This window comes from Thalassophryne amazonica, chromosome 14 (genome assembly GCF_902500255.1).
Source record: "Thalassophryne amazonica chromosome 14, fThaAma1.1, whole genome shotgun sequence".
NCBI classification, from domain to species: Eukaryota; Metazoa; Chordata; class Actinopteri; order Batrachoidiformes; family Batrachoididae; genus Thalassophryne; species Thalassophryne amazonica.
In genome coordinates, this window is record NC_047116.1 from 40,841,102 (window position 1) to 40,866,995 (window position 25,894).

Sequence of the window (25,894 nt, forward strand, 5' to 3'; positions counted from 1 at the left end):
GAGCTATCCTAAATCCAATTTCAGAATGACTTATTTGATTTTAGCTTTTGCACGCACACACCCAAGAGCACAGAGAGTTTGCATACATGCCGCCAAGCACACAAAAGCATTCAGTCCATAGTCTGGGTCTCAAAAGCATGGGGAGTGTTTTAAACAAACTCATTTTGGGAATTGGAGGATGGAGGGGTAGTGGTGGAAATCAATCCACCTTTGTGCCACCTTCAGGGTAAACAGCCATTATATTGGGCCTCTGATCAATAGTGCAAGCTCAGAAAAATCCATTTAGAAAATCAAATATTGGTAAATACTGCTGTCAAATATCTCCTGCACACAGTCTAGGCTGACTTTGATGTCTTCAATAGAAAAGCCAGATGCTTTTTGGATATATATTTTGAGCAAAGCCAAAATAATAGCCAAAAATGTTAATCAGTCATAGTTTACTCTTTTAGAAATTGGAATAAGAGCATTTTATAGGAGTTAAAGATTTCATTTAGACAGTTCAGATGAGGGGACAATGAAAAGTGGAGCTCTTACACTGAAGCTTCATTACTCATCTGGCCAAAGTAGGGATGGCTGGAAACTGAAATAGCTGAAATGACAAGAAACAGCATTAAGTTATTAAGTTAGATATCCCCCCAAAAATAAATAAAAACAAAACCCCAAAAGTGGTATTTTTTTCAGTACATGACCCAAATAAACAATGGGATTATCTCAGCCAAGGACACACTCAATTGAAAAATATCATACAGGATGATTTCATTTCCCAGAGCACAGTGAGAAAATTGAATTTTATGTTAACATTTTCCTCCATGTACACTACCATCCAGACACTAACAAAAATGGTTTCCCTGTGCGCTTCTGCTTTCATTCCTGGGAAAGTTGTTGTAATATCATCCAAAGCACAGCAGGGTGTCGGGTCAGCCTCTGGTTCAAGGACACTTTAGTGGCACTGGAAGATTCTGCGGATACATGACTTCAACAACCACAGACTGTGTACATAGTGGACCAACCCTCCTTGTTGATGCCCATAGGTCTTGTGAATAGCGATAATGAAGTTTTAATGGGGTGGCTCCAAATGTTGCCATCTTGGCAGTGCCCTACTTGCATAACTCCCAGCCAAGCCATAAATGGGTAAAGAGGTGGCGCATGGGCAAGGACAGCATAACCTGGGTTGGGCAAATGAAGTCCGAACATGCCACCTAACTTGCAGTTCCCAAGCAAACAAAGTTACCAATAACAAGCCCATTTTGCTTCATGTATTTGATTAATGAATATTCTTGTGGACTGGCTGTTTTTTTAATAGATGACTTGGGTGCAGGTATTAAAATACATGACAAGCATATTTTCTTAGTAAACTTCGCACTATCAGTGGATCTAATGTCACCAAGGTCTATGTTAATTAATGTTAACATGTGAATTAAATAATATTGAAATTTCACACAAAAGACATACTAGAGCCATACTCCATCACAAAATTGTCACTCATAAGGATCATGGTCCTAATTATATCTAACGTTAATGGCTTAAGATACAGTCTCAAATCGGAAAAAGTTGTGATGATGTAAAAAATGGGGAGACCAAAATAATAATAATAAAAACGCAGAAACTAACAAACTGTGATTTTTACATTTACTTTTACTTCTGTTTCATTGGAGACAGTATGAACCAAAGATATTTCATGTTTTTGTGGACACCTTCATTCCAATTGTTAATTTACAATTTAATTCATGCATTAAGGCCTGCTACACATTACAAATAAAGTTAGAATGCAGTCAGTTTATTCTAAATATAGCAATTTATTTTGAATATAAGGATTCAACCATCTTCTTTTACAGTTTTCTTGAGACAAGAATGAATACATGAATATTTCCAAGTAACTTAATATACCTTGGATCATTACATCAATCATCATCAATCTCTCTCTCCCCTTTGTATAGTTGTCATAAAGGGAGAAACTAGTTATAGAGACAAAGGTTTTTTTTTCCCTTTTGGTTTTTTTAAATATATAATTTCTATAGGGAGTGACTCAGTTTTTGAGCCAGCCTTACAAAATTTGGCACTTCTGCACTCGTTTCATTTTCTCACACCACAGGTTGGGTTTGTGCACACCCTGTGGCTTGGGTGCAATGTAACAGGCATAACACATGCATCCGTTCTGATTAAACAGATGAGTCTTGTCAGATCTCAGATGATACATGAGTGTTACTCAGCAGCAGGATCGGTATCCCGCTGCCTCATCAGGTGTTTTGCATTATCATCACAGGAGGAGCACAGGATGAAATTTTGCATAAGAATATGTGAAGTAGCATCACTAAAGGGACTAATGATGCATGTAAATTAAGTGGCTTCCAGTAACCCCTGGCCAAATAAAATTAAGGTTCACCTTAGTTTCTTTATGTCCACTTGCTTGCTTTCTTTCTTTCCTTCCTTTGTGGAAAAAATAAGTATTTACTCAGTTATATGTACATAATAGGTAAGTAGAGAAAGCATATAAGGGCTTAGAATCTGTGATGATCAGTAACAATAAAAAGTCTGAAGTTTTTTTTGGGGGGTGGGGGGGGGTGCTCCAGTTTTGTGCTCGGAGACACCTTTATGACACAAATCCAGATTTACATGGAGAGTGTTATGGTGGCCTTAAAGTGGGAACACTCAAGCAACAACAGCACTATTGCTGCACCGCCACAATAAAGCACGTCAATTCATTTCCACAAAATTAGCCTTCTTCCTATATACTAACCTGGGGCCATTTGATCTTGACCTCAAACACTGATCACTGTCTGATCCTAACCAAGATTCAATCACATCTTCAATATACACACAGCAATTTTGATCAAAATGAGATCAAGATATCGATCTTGCTAAAAATACATACTGAACCTTCAAATAGAGTTATAGACACCAAGGTTGGGGCCCAAAAAATTCTTAATCCAATCTGTGTTGGGGTTCAGTTCAGTGGGACTGGTTTTTGGAGTTCTTTGTATGTGAATTTCCATCCTGCTTTATCCTCCCATTGTCTGTGGGTGCGTGTGTGAGTATGTGTGTGATACGTGCGTGCGGCGGAGGCCACTCTGCCGCCCCGCTCCCGTATCCTGCATGTGCGTGTGTGCTGATCCTCCATGTGCCTCTCCTTCCATTGTCCCTGGGTGTGTGAGAGAGAATGCATGTGAGTTTTGGTGTGACTGCCAGTGTGTGGTGAGAACCAACCCTTCTCACCTCCTTTCCCCCCATTGTGCACGGTTGCCGGTCACCTGTGCACGGCACCTGTCTGTTCCCCCGGGTCACAAGGGGCCTCGAAACGTGGCTTATGTTTTCCCTGGTTCTTGTTTTAATTTATGTTCTTCCAAGGTTTTGCTATATTTTGGAATGAGGGCCCCCTTGGTCTTTTATTTTCTTCCAGTGTTCATTGTATGTCTGTGATTCATCACTGGGTCGTTTTGATTGGTTCAGTATTTCATGTTTGGGGTTATTTTTTCACTCACGTCTATTTTTTCAGCTTTGGTCACTTATTGAGTTTCTCCCACATGCTCCCTGTGTTTCGTTCATTACTCCACACCTGTTAGTCATCAGTTCTGTTCGTATTTAAGTCACACTTTTGTTTTTTGTCGTTGGCGGTCAGTCACTTTTGTATGTCACACCACTGGTTCCAGCTTCACCTTAGGTTCTCCCTTTGTAAGTGTTTTTCCTCGCTGTCATGTTTTGAATGAATGAATGAATGAATGAATGATTTATTCAGCATACAAAACTCCATATCAAAAAAAGAAAAGATTTTACAGTAACACATGTGGCTGAAGGGGTGTGGGCAGAAGATATATATATATATATATATATATATATATATATACACACACACACACACACACACATATACCTAATACATATGCATAACAACAAATGCAAAAGGAACAAAACACAGATCTTTGAGATTAATCAATGAATGGAATTTTCTCATCACAACAAAATAATGCACAATCCAAAGGAAATAATACCAAATCAATGAACTTAATTGTTCATACTGCAACAAGAGATTATATTCTTTTTATAAAGTCTTTTAACGCTGACTAGAGTAGAGCATAATTTAATATGTTCAGGACAGATGTTCCAAATGTTTACACCTTTTACAGAAACACAGTGACTTTTTTACAGTAGTTTGAGTATTTAATTTATCAATAATAATGTTCCTCTCAAATTATAACTGGAGTCCTTCATTTTAAACAGATTTTGGACATGTTGAGGTAGAAGTTTGTTTTTTGCTTTATAGATGGTTTGTATTGTAATATAATCAACTAAGTCCCTGAATTTCAGAATATTCAAACAAATAAATAGTAGGTTTGTCGGCTCACGGTAAGCTTTAATACTGATAATTCTTATGGCTTTCTTTTGCAATAAAAATACTGAATTAGTGTTTGTTTTGTAAGTGTTTCCCCAAACCTCAACACAATATGTCATATATGGAACTATTAATGTATAATATAAAGTGATTAATGAATACTGAGGGAGGGAATCTTGGGCTTTATACAGGACTGGAATGGACTTTGACATTTTGGACAGGTTTTTTTGGACAGTTGTTTTTGTTACCCACTGTTGTTTTGGTCACCTTCTCTCTTGCTGTTTTTTTTTTTTTTTTTTTTTTCTCGCCTTGGATTTTCTTGTCACCATTTTGGATTTTAGATTTTTGGAGTCACATTACATTTTCACTATTCACCTATGGATTAAAGACCTTTGTTTGCACCTTAACCTCTTGTTGTTTGGCTACCTGCATCCTGGGGTCCAACATCTGTCTCCCTGTGGTTTCCAACCATAACAATCTGATTTGTAAATGTCAACACTTTCACTGCTGCTTGGATTCAAAGATATGGTTTGGATTCCTGCTCTGATAAACAACCTAACAGCTATGACAGAAGCAGGAGGACAATCCAAATTGTTTTACCAAATTTTGGTTACCAGTACTGGGTTTTGTCTTCAGTCAAATGCGTTTAATAATGCTTACTTCAGCTTTTGAATTTACTCAGCTGGCCATGAGCAAACATTTCTTGTTTTAATTGATCACAATAACATTTAGAGCTGAAATCAAATACTGAATATGAGCTCGTACTGCAGAGAGTCAGCAATAATGTGAGGGTAATTATTTCTTAATTAAATAAACAAGGTGATAATTACAACACATTCTGTGTAAGGAGGCAAAGGTATGTAATTCTGACAACAGTCTGCTGCATGGTTTCATGTCCAGGTGTGTGTTTTTCCCTCACAATTTAACAACTAACAAGGTGTACCTATGAATTCATGTACATATGTGTTCTATATTCCGTGGAAATCATTAAATCATAAAAAAAAAAACTACATAAATATGCATGGAGACAAATGATGATCTGCAGTGTCTCAACACCGGCATATTAGTGCTGACCATTGGTATACTACAATCACCGTGCACATGCCCTTTGTGTGTGTGTGTGTGTGTGTGTGTGTGTGGGGGTGGGTGGGAGGGGAGCTATACTCCATGCAATGCTTGCAATCACCTCTAGACCTTGTATCTGCTGCTTTGTCAATGATGAGGGAGTGAAGAGAAACAATGCACATAGTTGTCCAATACCTTTAGCCCAAGTAAAATGGGAGACTACTAAAAAAAAAAAGCAATGCCCAGAATGCAACACCCATGGCTTACATGTTTGACACAGATAACTGCAAATGAATTAATTGTGATTCAATCAATCCAATATATGGTTCTGTGTGGCCATTACATCTAATCAATTCTGTCTAATTTTAAACTGCTTTAGCTGTAATGAACATGCAAACTTCACAGCATTTTTAATTCATCTGGGCTCTAAAGTGTTTGAGTTAAACTGTTGCAAGCTTGTGGTTGCCCTTGCAAGATCACCCCACAGTTGAAAGGTAATTTTTAATGATTCCTACAGTATGCTAACAGAGTTACTTTAGATAGATACCACCAGTACACTCACACACTCATAGCGTCTGTTTCTACAATAAAATACCAGATTTATAGCTTAGCCTACTAACTATATTTAATTTTACTACTAGTCTACATACTAAATTACCTATACTACAATCTTCTGCTGTGATGTCTTATAGTGGCTCTACTCTACTCTTTTCTACTCTCCTATTTTACTCTTCCTTTTTAGATATTTAGATATACCTTTATATACTAGCATAGTTCCACCTTACAATTGGAATACAATTACTGAATTTTCATGTAGCCAATAGAAGATGACATATGACTTCATATAGTGTTTCATCCTAACAATAGGTGTATCCGGGGAGGTGATGGTCTAGTAGTTAAGTGTTGGGCTTGAAACCAGAGGATCGTCAGTTCAAAACCCCATCTGGCTTGAATACCTCCAAGGGCCCCTGGGTAAGGTCCTTAATCCCCAAGCTCCTCCTGTGTGTAGTGAGCGCCTTGCATGGCATGGTGTGTGTGTGAGTGTGTATGGGTAAATGCGAGACATTACTGTAAAATGCTTTGAGTTTCTGATTCAGATGGAAATGTGCTATATAAATGCAGTCCATTTACCCAGGCCCAACGGGCCCCAAGGTCTGTGTAGGACTGAGTTCTTTAATAAGTCTATCTTTACCCATTTCCTTGAAATAGCAAGGGTGCAACTGTACACCTTCCTTGTGGTTCCATCCAGATTCAAGGTCACAGTATGGGTCAAATCTCAGTGCATTCCTGTCAGAATTCCTCATACAGGCATAGAACAAACGACTTATACAAAACTAAAAAGATGGAATAATATCATGTGAAATGTTCAATAATTGGTTTGAGGATCTTCAATTTTCACATCTGGAACATCTGTCTGAAGTTTTCACATTGAATGTTGCATAATCACATTAAAAACTAACATATAACCATGACAAAAAAAAAAAAAAAAATTCACAGTCAATGTTGCAGATATACTTTTTTCCCCCCCTTTTTTCAGTTTGGTACATGCAAAATATTTTTCGGTTTTTCAGTGTCACGGTTAATGTTACAGCCCTATATGAACAGACATTCTACATATCACCTACAGCAGTAGTCGCCAGCTCTACTCCTGGAGAGCACCTGTCCTGCATGTTTTTAAACTCTTTATGCTACACTTCCTGCAAATTAACTATCCGAGTGACCAGCTGATGAAGAGTTCGGAAACGTGAGATTTGAATAATCAACTGTGGCTACAGCAAGTAAACATAAGAACATGCAGGGCAGTTGATCTCCAGGAGCAGGGCAGGTGACTCCTGCCATAACCATTGGGCCAAACTTCTAACCTTGGCCCGTGGCTTTGACTTTTAACCAATTCTTCTCAAACTTAAATCAGTTTGTCCTTGGATGACCTTCAAACATTCCTCCAAGTTTAGTCCAAATTGGATCAACACTTGACACTTTGTGTTATTTGAACACACAGATAGATGCACAGATGCAGGACCAAAAACAACACCGGCTACATGCGGGTGTGAAAATCCCAACAACGTTCACCCAGTTTAGAAACCCATTTGCCTTCAAATTAAAGCTTATTTACTTATCTTAGTTATTTCAAACTCTACTATGTGGTGACAAACAGCAAAAATAGCAAAGGTGTTGCTAATGTCCAAATAGATTGGACCCGACTGCATTTTCAGTGCCAGATGAGGTAGATAAACTAACTAAACCACCGATGTGAGCTGGCGCGATCATAATCGCGGTGGGAGTGTGAGCTATGCAGTACTGGGTGATAATTGTTGGAATCCTGGAGGAACATGTGCATGTAGTATGACTAACAATAGAGTATGTGTCTAAAAGCTTCCAACCCAGAGGCGGGGGAGTTGGCGCCGTCATGCACGGTGAGAGAGGTTCATGTTTGACAGACAGGCGTCACCTTGACAAATAATCTTGTCGCATCCCCGCCCACATCAAGCCTCTGTGAATTGATGGTAAAATCTGAACGACTGCTCTCTAAACAGTCAAGCACTCCTATCACGTAGAGGAGGAAGATATGATTTGTTTTTTGTTTTTTAATGTACACGTGGTCTGTGTGTTGCACACATCGTGCCCAGAGGCAGGCGGTCAGGACCATCCTCAGCGCTGAAAACAACTGAAAAGCTTCATTCTTTCAGCAGAGCAGCACTCATCAGTATTCACATGCCATAGTGACATGAGTATAAGGACACACAGCACCCCCTGGTGTTCATCCAGTGAAGTGACCTCTGAACAAAATTTCTTAAGAGAAGCTGAAGAGCTGCTCCCCCCCCCCCCCCTTTTTTTTTTTTTAAATTGCACAACTTGCATTGGGTTGTGATGTCACTGATGTGTACGGTGGCCAAGAGAAGTAACAACACCTACAAAAATAAATACAACACTAGCAAATGCAGAAAAGACTAAAACAACAACAACAAAAATGCCTGCATCAAATCATCAAGGTGTAGGTGCATAATAACAACTTGCAAATTGAGAAATCAATTGCAAATGCAGACCACACAAACAAGTATAATCTACAGTACATCAACAGCAACGCACAAATGTACTAAAAAAAGTCACAAGATAATGGAAGTATTAACAACACAAAAAGAGGTTTCTGCCTGGAAGACCTTTAATGTTTTCGCTAAGAAAGTATTTATGTATTTTATTGATGATTTTACTCTTAAGCTGGTGATATTTTTGCATTTTCTAATTTTATGTATTTAATTTTTTTTAAATTGAACAGAAAAATAAAGATGAAACAAAGAGGGAAAGCAAAAACAACCAAAATCACAAGAAATATATGAAAGGGACAATACAGACATAACAGACAATATTAAAAATTCAAATAAATGCAGCAATTTCGTGACATTTGTATTTTATTTTATTTTAATATTTTAAAAAGTTTTAAAATGATATTTAAATTCATAAAAATACAATTTGGCAAGTCGAAAAATAAAATTTCTTACATTTCTTATTTGTCATACTCCTTCTTCTTTTAATTAAATATCCCAAAAAAAAATGACTTCACAAGAGAAGGAAAGCCCTTTAACGCTTTAGTATTTGTGATGCATTGAACAACTGTCAATGAAAGTCCCTCCAGCTAGAAACTTTATTTGTGTTGCTTGTCCATCTGTTGTATTGAAGGAATTTTCAGCGGACATATTATCAAAATTAAATTGTTGTATGTGCTGTAGATTTCACTTGTTTGTGTTCTCTGTGTTTGCAAACTTTTTCTCAATTTGCAAGATGTTCTTGTATGCATCTATCGATTGTTAAATTGATGCAGGGTTTTTTTGTGTGTGTTTTCTTTATTTGGAGGTGTTGTGACCTCTCTTGGCCACCACAGTAAGTACAATGTCTTTGCACAACAGCGATCATGTGTTATTCCAAATTAATTTTCAGCTCATATTATTTCAGAAATAAAATAATTTATTCCCAGACTTTATAAAGTGGCTGTTGTAGCTTACATAATACAACTGAGCATATCAGTAACAATATCAGAGTGAACGTCTGCACATAAATAGTGTCAGTCCATTAAAATGTAAAAACATTTTTAATTAATAACAGTGTATCAGTTCATTCAGATATTGTAAAATAGAAAACAGCAATTTAATTTTGACTTCACATATGTTGTGAAATCCAGACATTAAAGTTCCATGTGCAAACATTCATGCACGGCACATTTAGCTTGAGGAATGTTTTCTAGCAAAAGTTAAAGCTCACCATATTTGCATGGATCTTTGTCTGCTGGAAGCCTGGAGCGTAGGATGAAGTTATTGAAGCTGTTTATGTATGCCGGCATTGTGTGGTGACCCTCTGGGTTGAACCAGACCTACGCCGACACAAACACACACACACACACGCACACCACAAAAACCTTCACGCAGTGTTGCACAAGATATGCAATATTGCATTCATACAACATCATAATGTAACTTTTCTTTTTTCCCCTGAGGCCCTAAAAGCATGATAAATACATCTTCTAATTCCATTATACCGCAGTGGGGAAATGGCAATTAATAACAATCTAACTTCATGTGCAGCTCTGTCTGTGCGCTGTCATCTTAGAACAACACGAAAAATGAAGAAATGGGCAGGAGAGAAATTCACCTTCGACAGCGTTCGATTTTTGGGCACGTCTTTGAGATCCATCTGCAAGTCAGGAGGGAGTGGCATGCCAAATGTAAAGCCACCATACCTAAAACAAAAAAAGAAGACAAAATCAGAATGTTCCTGAGAATAAGATGCATGTCAAACTGTCCTTCCTTCTTTCCTTCCTTCCTTCCTTCCTCTTTCTATCTTAGAATTTCACCAAACATGGTGGAATAATTGGGGAGCAGCCAAGGACAAAGTAATTTGATTTTGGGAGAAATCCATTAAAAGACAAAGACATGCCAAAGGTCAGAATTTTGACCCATCACACAGGGGAGATTTAGAAAGGCTACTCGCAAGAAATGGTTCAAGATACATTGCTGATTACTATTAAAAATTAATATAAAGTCATATATTACCTTTCTACTAGTCACATGACCTTTGAGCTTTGGTGACATTGCAAGGACCTGAATACACCTATTGTTACTACAATCAAAAACTAATATGAAGTCATACATCAGGGGAGGTGATGTGGTTAAGGTGTTGGGCTTGAGTCCAGAAGATCATGGGTTCAAATCCCCACCTGACTGGAAAATCACTAAGGGCCCTTGGGCAAGGCCTTTATTCCCCTATTGCTCCCGGTGTGTAGTGAGCGCCTTGTATGGCAGCATGACATCGGGGTGAATGTGAGGCATTATTTGTAAAGCGCTTTGAGCATCTGATGCAGATGGAAAAGCGCTATATAAATGCAGTCCATTTACCATTATTTACCATTTACATCCTTTTATATAACGGCTGAGTGGATCCTTCTCATATGATTGGTGGCTTGTATGTCACATGACATGGATTATTCATACCATTTGCTGTTGTGTTTCACTGGCCATGCAACAGTTCTTTTTTAGCGTGCAATTTTGGTCCTATATGAAATGTGCTATTGCACACCCTGACCACCACATGTGCTCACACCACCGGGAGCAGCATTTAGCTAAACATAGCAGAGTTTGCTTTGCTGGCAGACAACGATTTGAAGGAGCTAATTGATGCTGTTAATTCTTCTAACACACACACACACACACACACACACCACCACACACACACACACACACAAATCCACCATGCTGTAAGCCATCTGGTGGCATGAAGAGCTGTTAGGATGAAGTTAGGATGAAAAGCTGGACAAATTTCTGAAGTGGTTTTTCGCGGGAAATGAGGAAAGCAGTCGGCAGCCTGTACACAAAGTCAGTGGACGGCATCAGGATCACTGAAAACAATTTTGGACTCCTATTTAAAGTTTGTGTTGGACTGTTAAGCATCGGTGACGAACACCATAATGTAAGTCCCTTTTCTGTTGCTTATAAATTAATAAATATCAAATGACAAGGATCTATTTTAGCCATTATATAAAGCAAATAATGAATGTTTTCCATTCTTATATGATACAAATATTTCATGAGGTGAAAGCTGGAACATACCATTTAACAAGACAAAGCCTCCCTGAATGGAATGCTCCATCTTTCACCTCATAAAATATTTGTACCACTGAACACATAAACATTCATTATTTGTATACTGTTGCTCGTATGACCATTTGAATGTGAGCAATCTTGAAAGGTCAAACTCAATGTCATAACTGTTAAACTCAAACAGTTTGGAACCCATATGGAATGAACATGGTGAAAGAGGTGTGTGTTCAATCAGGTTACATTTTGGAGAGAACTTATTAAATATCAAGGCCAAACAAAACCAAAACCAAGGCCAAAAATTATGAGTAAAAGCATATGATCCCCACAGGTCTCTTCGAACGGTCTCTTTGTATCAAGTTGACAAAGAAAACTTGTCTGCTTGACTTCAGAAGCCTCATCAAGTTTCTGCTTGTTTTGTATTGCATTTCATTTTTATGAACAATCAGCCTTAATGCAATTGCAAAATGGACAGTTGTTGCAATTTTAAGTTTCACAGCTCAGAGTGACATAATTAAGACTACAGCAGACAAAAATGAACAACATGGTACTTGGGAAAATCACTGAATTATTAATTTGGCTCAACAGCAGACTGTGAAGTGATTTAATTGACTTTTTTCTTTATTTTTGATTAGTGTCATATAATTAGTACTTCCAAGACAGATATGTTTATGTTACAACTCAAAGAAAGAATGTAACACTGTGAAACATACAAAAGGGGAAATCACAAGACAGTCTGAGTCTTTGTTCCTGAAGATGAATTCGTAGGTGCAACTATATTATAGGCCAATCAGAGGAGAGAATCAAGCAACACAGCTGTAAACTAAAAAAAACAGGAAGCATTCACCTGTTTCTAATGAAGTCATTGGCTGTAGCCACCAGGTACTTCTCCACATTGATGCCCGTCAGATTATAAACGATCTGAGAGGAAGGGATCCTCTTGTGAAGTGGATGAAAGCTGTCCTTGTCACATATCTGCAGTAAGGAAGAAAATGCATATGAATATACAAAGAAAAAGGAAAAAAAAATACAACACGTAAAATGCACACATGAAAATACACAAAAGTGACCCAGAATCACCTGTTTCTCTGGGGTGCATTTACAAACATTAAAGTCCTTGGAACTGTTCCCCGTGGACCTCCACTTGTCTGAACGTGTGTAGACCCTGAAAAAGCAAAATACAAAAAGTGAAAGAGTTTCCTGGTGTTAATGGAAATGAGTTAAAACATCGAGGATAAAAATGTACCACCATTCAAAGCCGTGATGTCAGTTGTTTGGAGAGGGCAGGAATAGCCGTTTGATATTCATTCCCAAACATATTCCACCACTACTACCATGGGCTACTACTACCATGTGTACAGTGGGGCCAAAAAGTATTTAGTCAGCCCCTGATTATGCAAGTTGTCATACTTAGAAAGATGAGAGAGGTACATAGGTACATAGGTACACTTCAACTATGAGAAACAAAATGAGAAAAAAAATCCAGAAAATCACATTGTAGGATTTTTAAATAATTTATTTGTAACTTATGGTGGAAAATAAGTATTTGGTCAATAACAAACAAGCAAGATTTCTGGCTCTCACAGAACTGTAACTTCTTCTTTAAGAAGCTCTTCTGTCCTTCACCTGTTACCTGTATTAATGGCACCTGTTTGAACTTATCTGTATAAAATACACCTATCCACAGCCTCAAACAGTCAGACTTCAAACTCAAACATGGCCACGGCCAAAGAGCTGTTGAAGGACACCAGGAAGAACATCGTAGATGTGCACCAGGCTGGGAAGAGTGAATCTACAATAATCAAACAAGTTGGTGTAAATAAATCAACTGTGGGAGCAACTGCAAGAAAATGGAAGACATACAAGACCGTTGATAATCTCCCTCGATCTGGGGCTCCATGCAAGATCTCATCCCTGGGGTCAAATGATCATGAAAATTCAGTAAGGTATATCTTGTGTATTATATTCCAATTCTAAGGTGGAACTATGCCAGTATATAAAGGTATATCTAAATATCTAAAAAGGAAGAATAAAATAGGAGAGTAGAAAAGAGTAGAGTAGAACGGTGAACAAAAATCCCAGAACTACACAGAGGGACTTGATGAATGACCTGCAGAGAGCCAACGTAACAAAGGTTACACACTATGCACAGAGGGAATCAAATCCTCCAGTGCCAGGCATGTCCCCTGTTTAAGCCAGTACATGTCCAGGCTCATCTGAAGTTTGCCAGAGAGCATATAGATGATCCAGAAGAGGATTGGGAGAATATCATGTGGTCAGATGAAACCAAAATAGAACATTTTGGTAAAAACTCAACTCGTCGTGTTTGGAGGAAGAAGAATGCTGAGTTGCATTCCAAGAACACCATACCTACTGTGATGCATGGGGGTGGAAACATGATGCTTTGGGGCTGTTTTTCTGCAAAGGGGACAGGACGAATGATCCATGTTAAGGGAAGAATGAACTTGGCCATGTATTGTGAGATTTTAAGCCAAAAACTCCTTCCATCATTGAGAACATTGAAGATGCAATGTGGCTGGGTCTTTCAGCATGACAATGATCCCAAACACACCGCTCGGGCAATGAAGAAGTGGCTCCATAAAAAGCATTTCAAGGTCCTGGAGTGGCCAAGCCAGTCTCCAGACCTCAACTCCATAGAAAATTTGTTGAGGGAGTTGAAAGTCCACGTTGCCCAGCAACAGCCCCAAAACATCACTGCTCTAGAGGAGATCTGCATGGAGGAATGGGCCAAAATACCAGCTACAGTGCGTGCAAACCTGGTGAAGACTTACAGGAAACGTTTGACCTCAGTCATTGCCAACAAAGATTATGTTACAAAGAATTGAGCTGAACTTTAGTTATTGACCAAATACTTATTTTCCACCATAATTTACAAATAAATTCTTTAAAAATCCTACAAAGTGATTTCCTGGATTTTTTTTTTCTCTTTTTTTTTCTTATCTGGCATTGCAGATACCTTTGCAGGTGAAGAAGGTCCAAGTATTTAAGGTCCAGGTGCTTCTTATCTTACCGTATTGCTGTGAGACACGATGCTAAATAGTACCCTAAGGAGATAACCAGTTGTCTTAATGCTCGTCCTCTTTGGAGGATCCTTGGGTACAACTGGAATTACTTCATGTCAATTTCAATTTAATTTCAATTTATTTTCATTTATACAGTGCCAAATCACAACAAAGTTGCCTCAAGGCACTTCACACAAGTAAGGTCTAACCTTACCAACCTGCAGAGCAAGCACACAGGCGACAGTGGTAAGGAAAAACTCCCTCTGAGGAAGAAACTCAAGCAGAACAGACTCAAAGGGGTGACCCTCTGCTTGGGCCATGCTACTGGCACAAATAAAACGACTATACAGGAAATGTTGCCAGTGCACAGGACAGGAGGGTTTCCGGAACAGATACCACACCCATCTCTGGATGGAGCCGCACCTCAAACGGAGAAAAAAGAAAAAAAAAAAAAACGAATCAGGCATTAGAAAGTCAACAAATACTGTGTAATTTGTTAGAATTAAGCAACAAGCAAAACAAAAGAATAATAAGGTGATTGCCAGCCACTAGCCCTAAGCTTCACTAAAAGACCCAGAATTTAGATAAAGTCTGCGGCACGCTCTGCTTACTAATAAAATGAATTAAAAGAGTAAAAAGCATAGTACTATACTATGCCAGTATACTAGCCATATGAAAGGTAAAATAAGTGCGTCTTAATCTGGACTTGAAAGTCTCTACAGAATCTGACTGTTTAATTGACAAAGGGAGATCATGCCACAGAACAGGAGCACAATAAGAGAAACCTCTGTGACCCGCAGACTTTTATTCACTCTAGGGACACAAAGTAGTCCTGCACCCTGAGAACGCAGAGCCCGGGTCGGTACTTAGGGTTTAATTAGTCAGCTAGGTAGCGAGGTGCCAGTCCGTGAACAATTTTATAGGCTAGTAGCAGAACCTTAAAATCTGATCTCACTAGGACAGGAAGCAAGTGAAGAGATGCCAAAATGGGTGTAATGTTGACAAACTTTCTGCTTTGTGTCAAAAGTCTGGCAGCAGCATTTTGAACCAAGTGGAAAGCCCTAATGCTGGACGCGGTAAACCAGAAAATAGAATATTGCGTAAGTCCAATCTAGAAGAGACAAATGCATGAATCAGGGTCTCAGCATCAGCCATAGACAGGATAGGACAAATCTTCACTATATTTCGCAAGGGCAAGAAAGCAGGCCGCGTAATATTTCTAATGTGGAGGTCAAAGGACAACGTAGGATCAAAAATTACCCCAAGGTTCCTCACTTTGTCAGTGTGATGTATGACACACGAGCCTAGGCTAAGCATTAACTGGTCAAATTGAGGCTGATGTGTCACTGGACCAAGTATTTCAGTCTGATCAGAGTTTAAAAGCAGGATACAAGGCAATCTTCTAAGGATTTTATGTGGATGAGATTACCAGCAGTTATCGGTATGTATAACTGAGTATCATCAGCATAGCAGTGAAAGGTAATCCCAAAACACTGCAATATGTGCAAGAGGGGTGCTATATAAAGGGAGAAAAGCAGGGGGCCTAAGACGGACCCCTGTGGAACCCCAAATTTCATGTCACCAAGGTTAGTGGTAGTGTTACTGTACAAAACACAGTGAGAACGACTGGTCAGGTATGACGTCAACCATACAAGGGCACTCCCAGTAATCCCAAAATGATTCTCCAGCCTATCAAGCAGAATATGATGATCCATGGTATCAAACACAGCACTGAGTTCTAACAGCACCAGAACCATAGTGGTGTCTGAATCCATTGCAAGATCATTCACCACTTTAGTGAGAGCCATCTCTGTAGAATGATATTTTCTAAAAGCAGACTGCAGTGGCTCAAAAAGATTATTCTCAGTAAGGTAGTCCACGAGCTTCTGTGAAACCACTTTTTCCAGAATTTTAGAGCAAAATGATAGATTTGATGTCGGCCAATAGTTCATGTCAAATGAATACTTAGTAGGGAGAGTCAGATGAGGAGTATTACTTGCATGATGGTGATTTTGACCATGTGGTGTATTTCTCTAGGCCTAAACCAGTAAAAATGTTTTTCATGTTGTCATTATGGGGTGCTGGGGGAGTGAATTTACTTTATTTTGGAATAAAGCTGTAACATAAAATGCAGGAAAAGTGAATCGCTGTGAATATTTTCTGGATGCACCGTAAGGAAAACGGGACAAAGCCAAGCTATGCAACCACTCCCCCCATTTGCCACATTAACCACACTAAAGAATAGTCTTTAAAACTGGATAGCAATCACTCAGGCAGACATTCGGTCCATCTCCACCTTTCAAAGGTAACCATCTATCTACTATAGCCAGGTGAAACTTCTTCTTGGCCTTCTCCAGCTGGTAGGGCCCTCAACATGGAAAGCAATATGCTATATATTTAATTAAAATGCAAGTCCTTAAACAAACCAAAAGATTCAGTATCTATATTTACAATAACACCATCGCACTCAACAGTTTGTCAGTGATCATTTATCTGTAAGCATTTGTAAAATATGCACCCTCATTTTGCAAAGCAGGATCTCTCTCGCTGCCCCTCTCTCAATTTTATTTTGCCTCTGAGATCTGGTTCATGAGTGCCAGCATTGATTTGAGAGCCTGTAAGGAGAAAATCCTTCCATATAAACACAAGGTGTTTATGGAATACAAATAATGTTCATGTCGCAGGCTCCTCTGCTGCAGGCTTTCAGTCACGTACGGGGAGCTGAACAGCAGGCAAATGGAGAGGAGGGACATTAGAAATCAGAAAGGGAGCGAGAGAGAGAGCGAGAGTGGCATGAATTGTTTGGAGACAGACGAATAAAATAAAACAAGGTGAAAAAGGAGGCATGGAAGGAATGACAATGAGTAAACTGTGCAAAATGCTGTAGAAACAGGTGGAACAAAGAGGTGGAATAAGCGTGGACACCCTCTAACAAAGCGTGGTTAACATATAATGCATGATAACATACGGGTTATCAGGATTGTTGAGGCAGGCCTTATCGATCCCTGGAGATGACATCATGGTGTCCACGAGCTGCTGGGTGTTTGGATTCTGGCTGCTGTGGAGACAAATAAAAAAACACAATTAGCTTCAAGTCAAATGAATAAAGGATTTTAATACACAATGATGCTACTTTAAAACAGATTATTCGGTGGATTGTTTTTTAACAAAGATCTGCGCAAATTCCCCATATTATTATTATCTATATATTAAAAGTAAAGTGGCTTCTGTGTGCACGTGTGCGTGCATGCGTTCTTGTGTGTACCTTCAATCACAGAGAAACTGTGGAGCGCTGACATTTGCCGTTTGGTTAGCTTATGTATTTTGGGTTAACGATGAATGTTGCGAAAACGGAAAGTTGGCAGGAGTAATATTTTTGGAGAAATTAGGGATATTAGGTTTAAAAAGTGAACAATGGACGCTGATGACCATAACTGTCGTGATTGGGTATAAAAAAGCATCTTCAAAAGTCTCAGCCGTTCATAAGCAAAGGCGAGGATCACCACTTTGTGAACACACACACACACACACACACCTTCAACCGCTTAGTCCAACTGAGGGTCACGGGGGCTGGAGCCTATCCCAGCAGTCATAGAGCGCGAGGCGGGGTACACCCAGGACAGGACGCCAGTCTGTCGCATGGCCACAAACAGACAAACAAACACAGTCACACCCCACGCACACCGAAGGACAATTTAAAGATTCCAATCCACCTAACCCGCATGTCTTTGGATGTGGGAGGAAACCGGCGCATCCGGAGGAAACCCAAGCAAACACGGGGAGAACATGCAAACTCCACACAGAAGGTCCACAGGCAGGAATTGAACCCATGACCTTCTCGCTGTGGGGCAACAGTGCTAACCAATAAGTCACCATGCTGCACACTTTGTGAACAACTACATGAAAAAAATAGTCCAGCAGTTTAAGAACACTGTTTCTCAACGTTCAATTGCAAGGAATTTAGGGATTCCATCATCTACAGTCCATAATATCGGAAGATTCAGAGAATCTGGAGAACTTTCTACATGTAAGTGGCAAGGCCGAAAGCCAACACTGAATGCCTGTGACCTTCAATCCCTCAGGCGGCACTGCATTAAAAACCGACATCATTGTGTAAAGGATCTTACCACGTAGGCTCAAGAACACTTCAGAAAACCACTGTCATTTAACACAGTTCATCACTACGTCTACAAGTGCAAGTTAAAACTCCATGCAAAGCGAAAGCCATACATCAACAACGTGCAGAAACACCGTCGCCTTCTCTGGGCCCGAGCTCATTTGAAATGGACGGGCGCAAAGTGGAAAAGTGTGCTGTGGTCTGATGAGTCCACATTTCAAATTGTTTTTGTAAATCATGAAAGTTGTGTCCTCCGGGCAAAAGAGGAAAAAGACTATCCAGATTGTTACCAGCGCAAAGGTCAAAAGCCAGCATCTGTGATGGTATGGGGGGGAGGGTGGGGGGTTGTTAGTGCTCATGGCATGGGCAACTTACACATCTGTGATGGCACCATCAATGCTAAAAGGTCCATCTAGGTTTTGGAGCAACACATGCTACCAACTGAGCAACGTCTTTTTCCAATCCAATCCACTTTATTTATATAGCACATTTAACAACAAAAACGTTCCAAAGTGCTGCACATACAGTAGAATCACGATCGATAAAACCCCAATAGTCAAGAAATAAATTAAAAATAAGAAAATTAACAATAAAATAACTAAAATGTGCAAGATAAATAAATCAATACATACAGCATACAAAAGATAAAACCAATAAAATCTACCAAAATAAAATAAAACAGAGGACCACACAACTCACGCAGTGTTAAAAACCAGAGAATACGAGGTCTGTCCATAAAGTATCGTACCTTTTTATTTTTTTTTAAACTACATGGATTTGATTCATATGTTTTCATGTCAGACAAGCTTGAACCCTCGTGCGCATGCGTGAGTTTTTCCACGCCTGTCGGTGACGTCATTCGCCTGTGAGCACGCCTTGTGGAAGGAGTGGTCCCGCCCCGTTGTCGGATTTTCATTGTCTGGAAATGGCGGAATGATTTGGGGTTTTTTTCCATCAGAATTTTTTCAGAAGCTGTTAGAGACTGGCACCTGGAAACCATTCGAAAAATTTACCTGGCTTTCAGTGAAAATTTTTACGGGCTTCACAGAGAATAAGGACTGTAACTACAGCTTTAAGGACGGCCCATAATGCGCTAGCGCGCCACGCTCCGAGCCGCAACGACAGGCACGAACCACCGGATTATTTCTAAACGGATGGCTGTGTGGAGCTGGGACCATCGTGTGCACTTTCTCTGGTTATCACAAGAGCTGGACATCAACCATTTTCCAGCAGATTTCACTTTTAACAAGAGATTTTGTCGTGGAAAGCCGCACGGAGGCTTTGTGCGTCACGACCGATTCGCTGTTCGAGCGAGACAAAGAACGCCTTCGTTTCGGCGTGTCAGAGGACAAGTTCGGACAAGCCCAGCTCTCCACAATTTGTCTTATAACTCACTCGACTGGTAAGCATTGAAAGCCGAGATAGGCATGTCCCAACTTGTCCTCTGACACGCCGAAACGGAGGCGTTCTTTGTCTCGCTTGAACAGCGAATCGTCGTGACGCACAAAGCCTCCGCGCGGCTTTCCATGACAAAATCTCTTGTTAAAGTGAAAGTGCACACGACGGTCCCAGCTCCACACAGCCATCCGTTTAGAAATAATCCGATGGTTGTGCCTGTTGTCGCGGCTATGAGCGCGGCGCGCCGAGCGACATTGTGGGCCGTCCTTAAAGCTGTAGTTACAGCCCTTATTCTCTGTGAAACCCGTAAAATTTTCACCGAAAGCCAGATAAATTTTTTTAATACTTTCCAGGTGCCAGTCTCTAACAGTTTCTAAAAAAATTCTGATGGAAAAAAAACCCAAATCATTCCGCCATTTCCAGACAATGAAAATCCGACGACGGGGCGGGACCACTCCTTCCACAAGGCATGCTCACAGGCGAATCACGTCACCGACAGGTGTGGAAAAACTCACGCATGCGCACGAGGGTTCAAGCTTGTCTGACGTGAAAACACATGAATCAAATCCGTATAGTTTAACAAAAAAAAAAAAAAAACTTTATGGACAGACCTCGTAAAAGTGGGTCTTCAAACGAGACTTAAAACACTCCACTGTGGGCAGGGATGTCCCTGCTTATTTCAGCAAGACAATGCCAAGACAATGCCAAGCCACATTCTGCACTTTTTTAAATGTGTTGCAGGTACCCATTTCAAAATTAGCAAATATTTGCACAAAAACAATAAAGTTTATCAGTTTGACCATTGAATATCTTGTCTTTGTGGTGTATTCAATTGAATATGGATTGAAGAGGATTTGCAAATCATTGTATTCTGTTTTTTTACATTTTTCACAACATCCCAACTTCAGTGGAATTGGTGTTGTACTAAGCAAATATAGAAGTGTACATAAGGTAATGATATTCAGTAAAATGTGATATTATTTTATGAAGTTTTCTTTTCTCTCCTGTAAATCCAGAAGCAGATCCTACCATGTCGTAAAAAAAGTTGACAGCCCAGTATAATGGCTCGCTGACACCAGCGATGTGCTGGAGCCTCTTGGAGCCGCTGTGGTGCTCATGGACTTCATAAATGGCAAAGCTGGCTGTTGTGATCGAATAACCTGTCAGTATGCACACAGCCACTAAGATCTGAAGCATTCCCTGGATACTGTGGTAACAAAAACAATAAGAAAAATAAATCAGTCATATCTCGTTGACATGGTCAGTAACTATCAGTCATGGGGATAACTGGACATGCCTGTACAGTAGGTGGTGGCATCTCTTGAGCTGTGCAAGGTCCCTTCCTGCTTCAAACGTTCCACTATTCTCCCAGTCCCAAAGAAACCCTCCAGAACATGACTAAATGATGACAGGCCTGTTGCCCTGACATATGTATGTAGTCATGAATTCTTTTGAATGGCTAGTGTTGAGCCACCTGAAGACAATCACAGGAGCCCTGCTGGACCCCTGCAGTTTGGCTACCAGGCAAACAGGTCAGTTGAGGATGCAGTCAACATGGGATTGCATTACATCCTCCAGCACCTGGACTTGCAGGGATGTACCGTATGTGAGGATCCTGTTTGTGGACTTCAGGTCAACGTTCAACACCATCATCCCTGACATCCTCCACCAAAACTCCCCAAACTCTCTGTGCCAGCTTCCACCTGTCAGTGGATCAGTAGGTGTGCTCTCCCCACTCCTCTTCTCCCTCTACACAAATGACTGCACCTCAAGGGACCCCTCTGTTAAACTCCTAAAGTTTATGGATGACACCGCCATCAATGGAGGTATCATCCACAAATGTGGATGATACTGCCCATCCTGGATGGTCTCATCCAGGATGGTGATGAGGCTGCATACAGACAGCATGTGGAACAGTTGGTCCTCTGGTGTGGTCAGAAAACCATGGCACTGAACCTGCTCAAGACTGTGGAGAAACCCCCCCCCCATCCTCAACAATAACGTGTCTACTGTGGGCACTTTATAGTTCCTAGGATCCACCATCTCCCAAGATCTGAAGTGGACCTTCCACATAGACACCATCAAGAAAAAGGCACAGCAGAGGATGTACTTCCTCAGACAGCTCAGGAAGTTCAACCTGCCCCAGGAACTACTCATCATCTTCTACACATCCATCATCCAGTCTGTCCTGTGCATTTCCATCACTGTTTGGTTTCCCTCTGCCTCCAGGCATGACAGGCACAGACTTCAACGAACTGTCAGGTCTGCAGAAAAAAAATCATCTGTGCCAGCCTGCCCTCCATCCAGGACTTATACCGATCCAGGGCCAGGAAGCGAGCTGGTAACATTTCTGCAAACCCCACACCCTAGAAACACACTGTTTAAACTCCTCCCCTCTGGTCGATGTTACAAAGCTCTGTATGTCAAAACAACCAGACACAGGAACAGTTTCTTTCCACAGGCCATCACACTGATGTTAACCTGCCAAAAAACTCACTCATTCATATACCTCATGGACAGCTTCATCTGTTTGTCTGTTTCTCCTTTGCGCCTTTTTTTAATTTGCACCTTTTATTTGCACATTTTTATTGTGAATTATTTCATATTTAGTGTATAGTTATGCATGTTTGTACAGAGATAGCACAGTTCAAACCAGAGTCAAATCCCTTGTATTCTTTTGAAGATACTTGGTGAATACAGACTATTCTGATTCTGAGAACTTGTGGCTGGGGATGATACCAAAACTTTTCATCATATCATATGTGCTGCAAGTTAGTGATGGTAAACTTGAAACAATAATGTTTTGAAACATTTGCAACACCTGTGTTTGAAAACATGGTTTTTTCAGAATCTTTACATATACTGTGCAAAATGGAGCCTCAATACCTGTTTCAAAACAAATGTTTTAGCTTCCTTCATTGACCCTTCTGATGTTCACACTGCAAAAAAGAGGTGTCTAAAAACAACATTAAAAAACACTAAATCTGAGGAAAAACATACTCAAAACAAGTGAAATGATCCGTCCATGCAGCAAAATAATTTCACTTGACAATTCTTGAATTATGATTGTTAAATCTCGAAATAAACATGTTGAACACTAAAAATAATAAATTAACTCTTTAAACAAAATAAATTATCTAACACTTCTAAATCTAAGTTTTTTTTTTTTTTATCTTGGTAATAACCATATAAAGTGCAGTGCACACATAATAAAACACAAGTGAATAAATTAGAGTCCGACTGATATATAAACTGGCTGATATAAGCGGCTTATACATACACATTTGTGTTATTTTGCTGATATGAAAAGTAGTATTTTACAGATGGCATTGTTTACAATGCTGTCAAGCATAACTCAGTGGGTTTTTTTATCCAACACCAGTGGTGAGCACAGCTAACCAAAAAATTAGCTTCGATAACAGATAATCAGCTAACTGAAAAGTTATCTTTTATCAAGCTAAACCGATAAACCACCCAAAAATTTATCAGAAGCTACAGATAACAGATAAGTTCCAGTATTGTCTCTGGTACACTTGCAACTACTAACAAGCTGTTTTTAAGTTTTAACACCACAATCACTTCTGGTAGCATCAAAGGGGACTACAGACCCAAACAATGAGTCCACACTTCTGTCTTTGTGCATCCTGCCCCCTGCTGGAAACTCCTGTTTACTACATAGCTTCCAGCAGGGAAGCTGTTGAGAGAAGCAGCGAAGCTCAACTCTCTACTCAATAACAGCATTGCTGTGAGGCAGAGGTCTTGGAAAATAAAGCAGTGCTTACTTATGGTTTGGTTTATAAATAAAATTAATACTGATAGAATAACTCCATTAATGTCAATTCTGTCATTTGTACCAAGTTAAAATATAACATATATCTTTAATGTTGAATAATGCACTAATTCTGAAGTTTTGTAACAAACACAGATGGCATTCTGGATAAAATGTGCCTCCGCTAACACTGATTGGATGATTCATTCTATGTAAACCAACACATTAATGTGAGGTGTGTCGTGTGTTGGTGTTTACAGATAAATGTGCTTTTGTAAAATATGCCATTTTTTATTTGTAAAAAAAAAGGCATTTTCAAAAAAAAAAAAAAAAAGCCAAGTTGCAATTAGATAACTGTCTGATATAACCGGTGTCAAAATAAATAGAACACTGCCAACTACTGGACGCTCACTACTAGCACGAATGCTGCCATGAACACTACTGGCCAGTAGGTGGCAGTAGAGACCGTGAAAACTTGCCAAAACAAAATTCCAGATAATCCGTGTCTGCTATGTTTAAGTTGCATGAAATTTAATAAGCGCAAACTGAATTTCAGACATTGTATTTATACATATTACTCTGGAACAAAGACAACAGACAGTGTTTTACATGAGCAGGACTGTAATAGCAAACAGGAATCGATTGCAATGATTCCAATTGAAAATAATGGAGGACAACCTCAGCTTCTTATGGCATTTTTACATAAAACAAACACAATAATAATGTCTTTAAACCCAGAGAATATATTTACAAGAGTTTTAGGCACAATATACAAAGAGTTTAATGCTATTGTCCATATGGAGCATAATCAGAGCATCTCAAATGCATTTCTTCTGTCGTGAATGTACTGAGGTACCCATAATGCACCTGGGCACAGCATGTCCACACTAAAACCTTCAAAATCAGTGCATTACTTTAAAAATAAAACATATATCTGATATTTTCACTTTATAAAACTTCAGACGTGATGTTAATTTAAATAACTTGTCTGAAATTAGTTTGGTCAAAATTTTAACCATAAGATAAAACTGTATGCCTCTGGATGACTTGGGTGATATTGCCAGCATATCAGTATGGGGTCAAAAGAAATGGGTCTTTTTTCTTTTTTTGTGACCAGTTCTCCTTTGCCTGCAGAGGATAGAGTGGTTTCTTCTAAAACCAGCTCTCATCTGTTTATGGAGGATAGAACTGTGCATCTACTATAAACATTTAACAGGTAGCGTGCTTAACTGATTTTAGATTTCCTATAGATGCCTTATAACTATCTCAGCTTTGTTTACCACGTCTACAAAAATACGTTAGCGGTCTAAACATTATCGGACCAAAACGTATCGGAACATAATTTACAACCCCTGGCAAAAATTATGGAATCACCCGGCCTTGGAGGATGTTCATTCATGTTGTTTAATTTTGTAGAAAAAAGCAGATCACAGACATGACACAAAACTAAAGTCATTTCAAATGGCAACCTTTCTGGCTTTAGAAACACTATAAGAAATCAAGAAAAAAAGATTGTGGCAGTCAGTAACGGTTTACTTTTTAGACCAAGCAGAGGAAAAAAATATGGAATCACTCAATTCTGAGGAAAAAATTATGGAATCACCCTGTAATTTTCATCCCAAAACTAACACCTGCATCATATCAGATCTGCTCGTTAGTCTGCATCTAAAAAGGAGGTGAACACACCTTGGGAGAGCTGTGCCACCAAGTGGACTGACATGAATCATGGCTCCAACACGAGAGATGTCAATTGAAACAAAGGAGAGGATTATCAAACTCTTAAAGAGAGTAAATCATCACGCAATGTTGCAAAAGATGTTGGTTGTTCACAGTCAGCTGTGTCTAAACTGATGACCAAATACAAACAACATGGAAGGTTGTTAAAGGCAAACTACTGGTAGACCAAGGAAGACATCAAAGCGTCAAGACAGAAACTTAAAGCAATATGTCTCAAAAATCGAAAAATGTACAACAAAACAAATGAGGAACGAATGGGAGGAAACTGGAGTCAACGTCTGTGACCGAACTGTAAGAAACCACCTAAAAGGAAATGGGATTTACCTACAGAAAAGCTAAATGAAAGGCATCATTACCACCTAAACAGAAAAAAAA

General features: G+C 39.5%; 1 protein-coding gene across 1 annotated transcript in view; it reads right to left on the bottom strand.

Annotated features, from left to right (window-relative positions):
• The window catches only part of abca12 (ATP-binding cassette, sub-family A (ABC1), member 12), a 325,660-nt gene that overhangs the window by 70,255 nt on the left and 229,511 nt on the right, over window positions 1-25,894 (bottom strand). Inside the window, 7 exon segments of the mRNA XM_034186027.1 lie at window positions 535-589; window positions 9,647-9,755; window positions 10,034-10,121; window positions 12,323-12,450; window positions 12,556-12,640; window positions 17,467-17,556; window positions 20,960-21,220. Coding sequence (XP_034041918.1) covers window positions 535-589; window positions 9,647-9,755; window positions 10,034-10,121; window positions 12,323-12,450; window positions 12,556-12,640; window positions 17,467-17,556; window positions 20,960-21,220 — 816 coding nt within the window.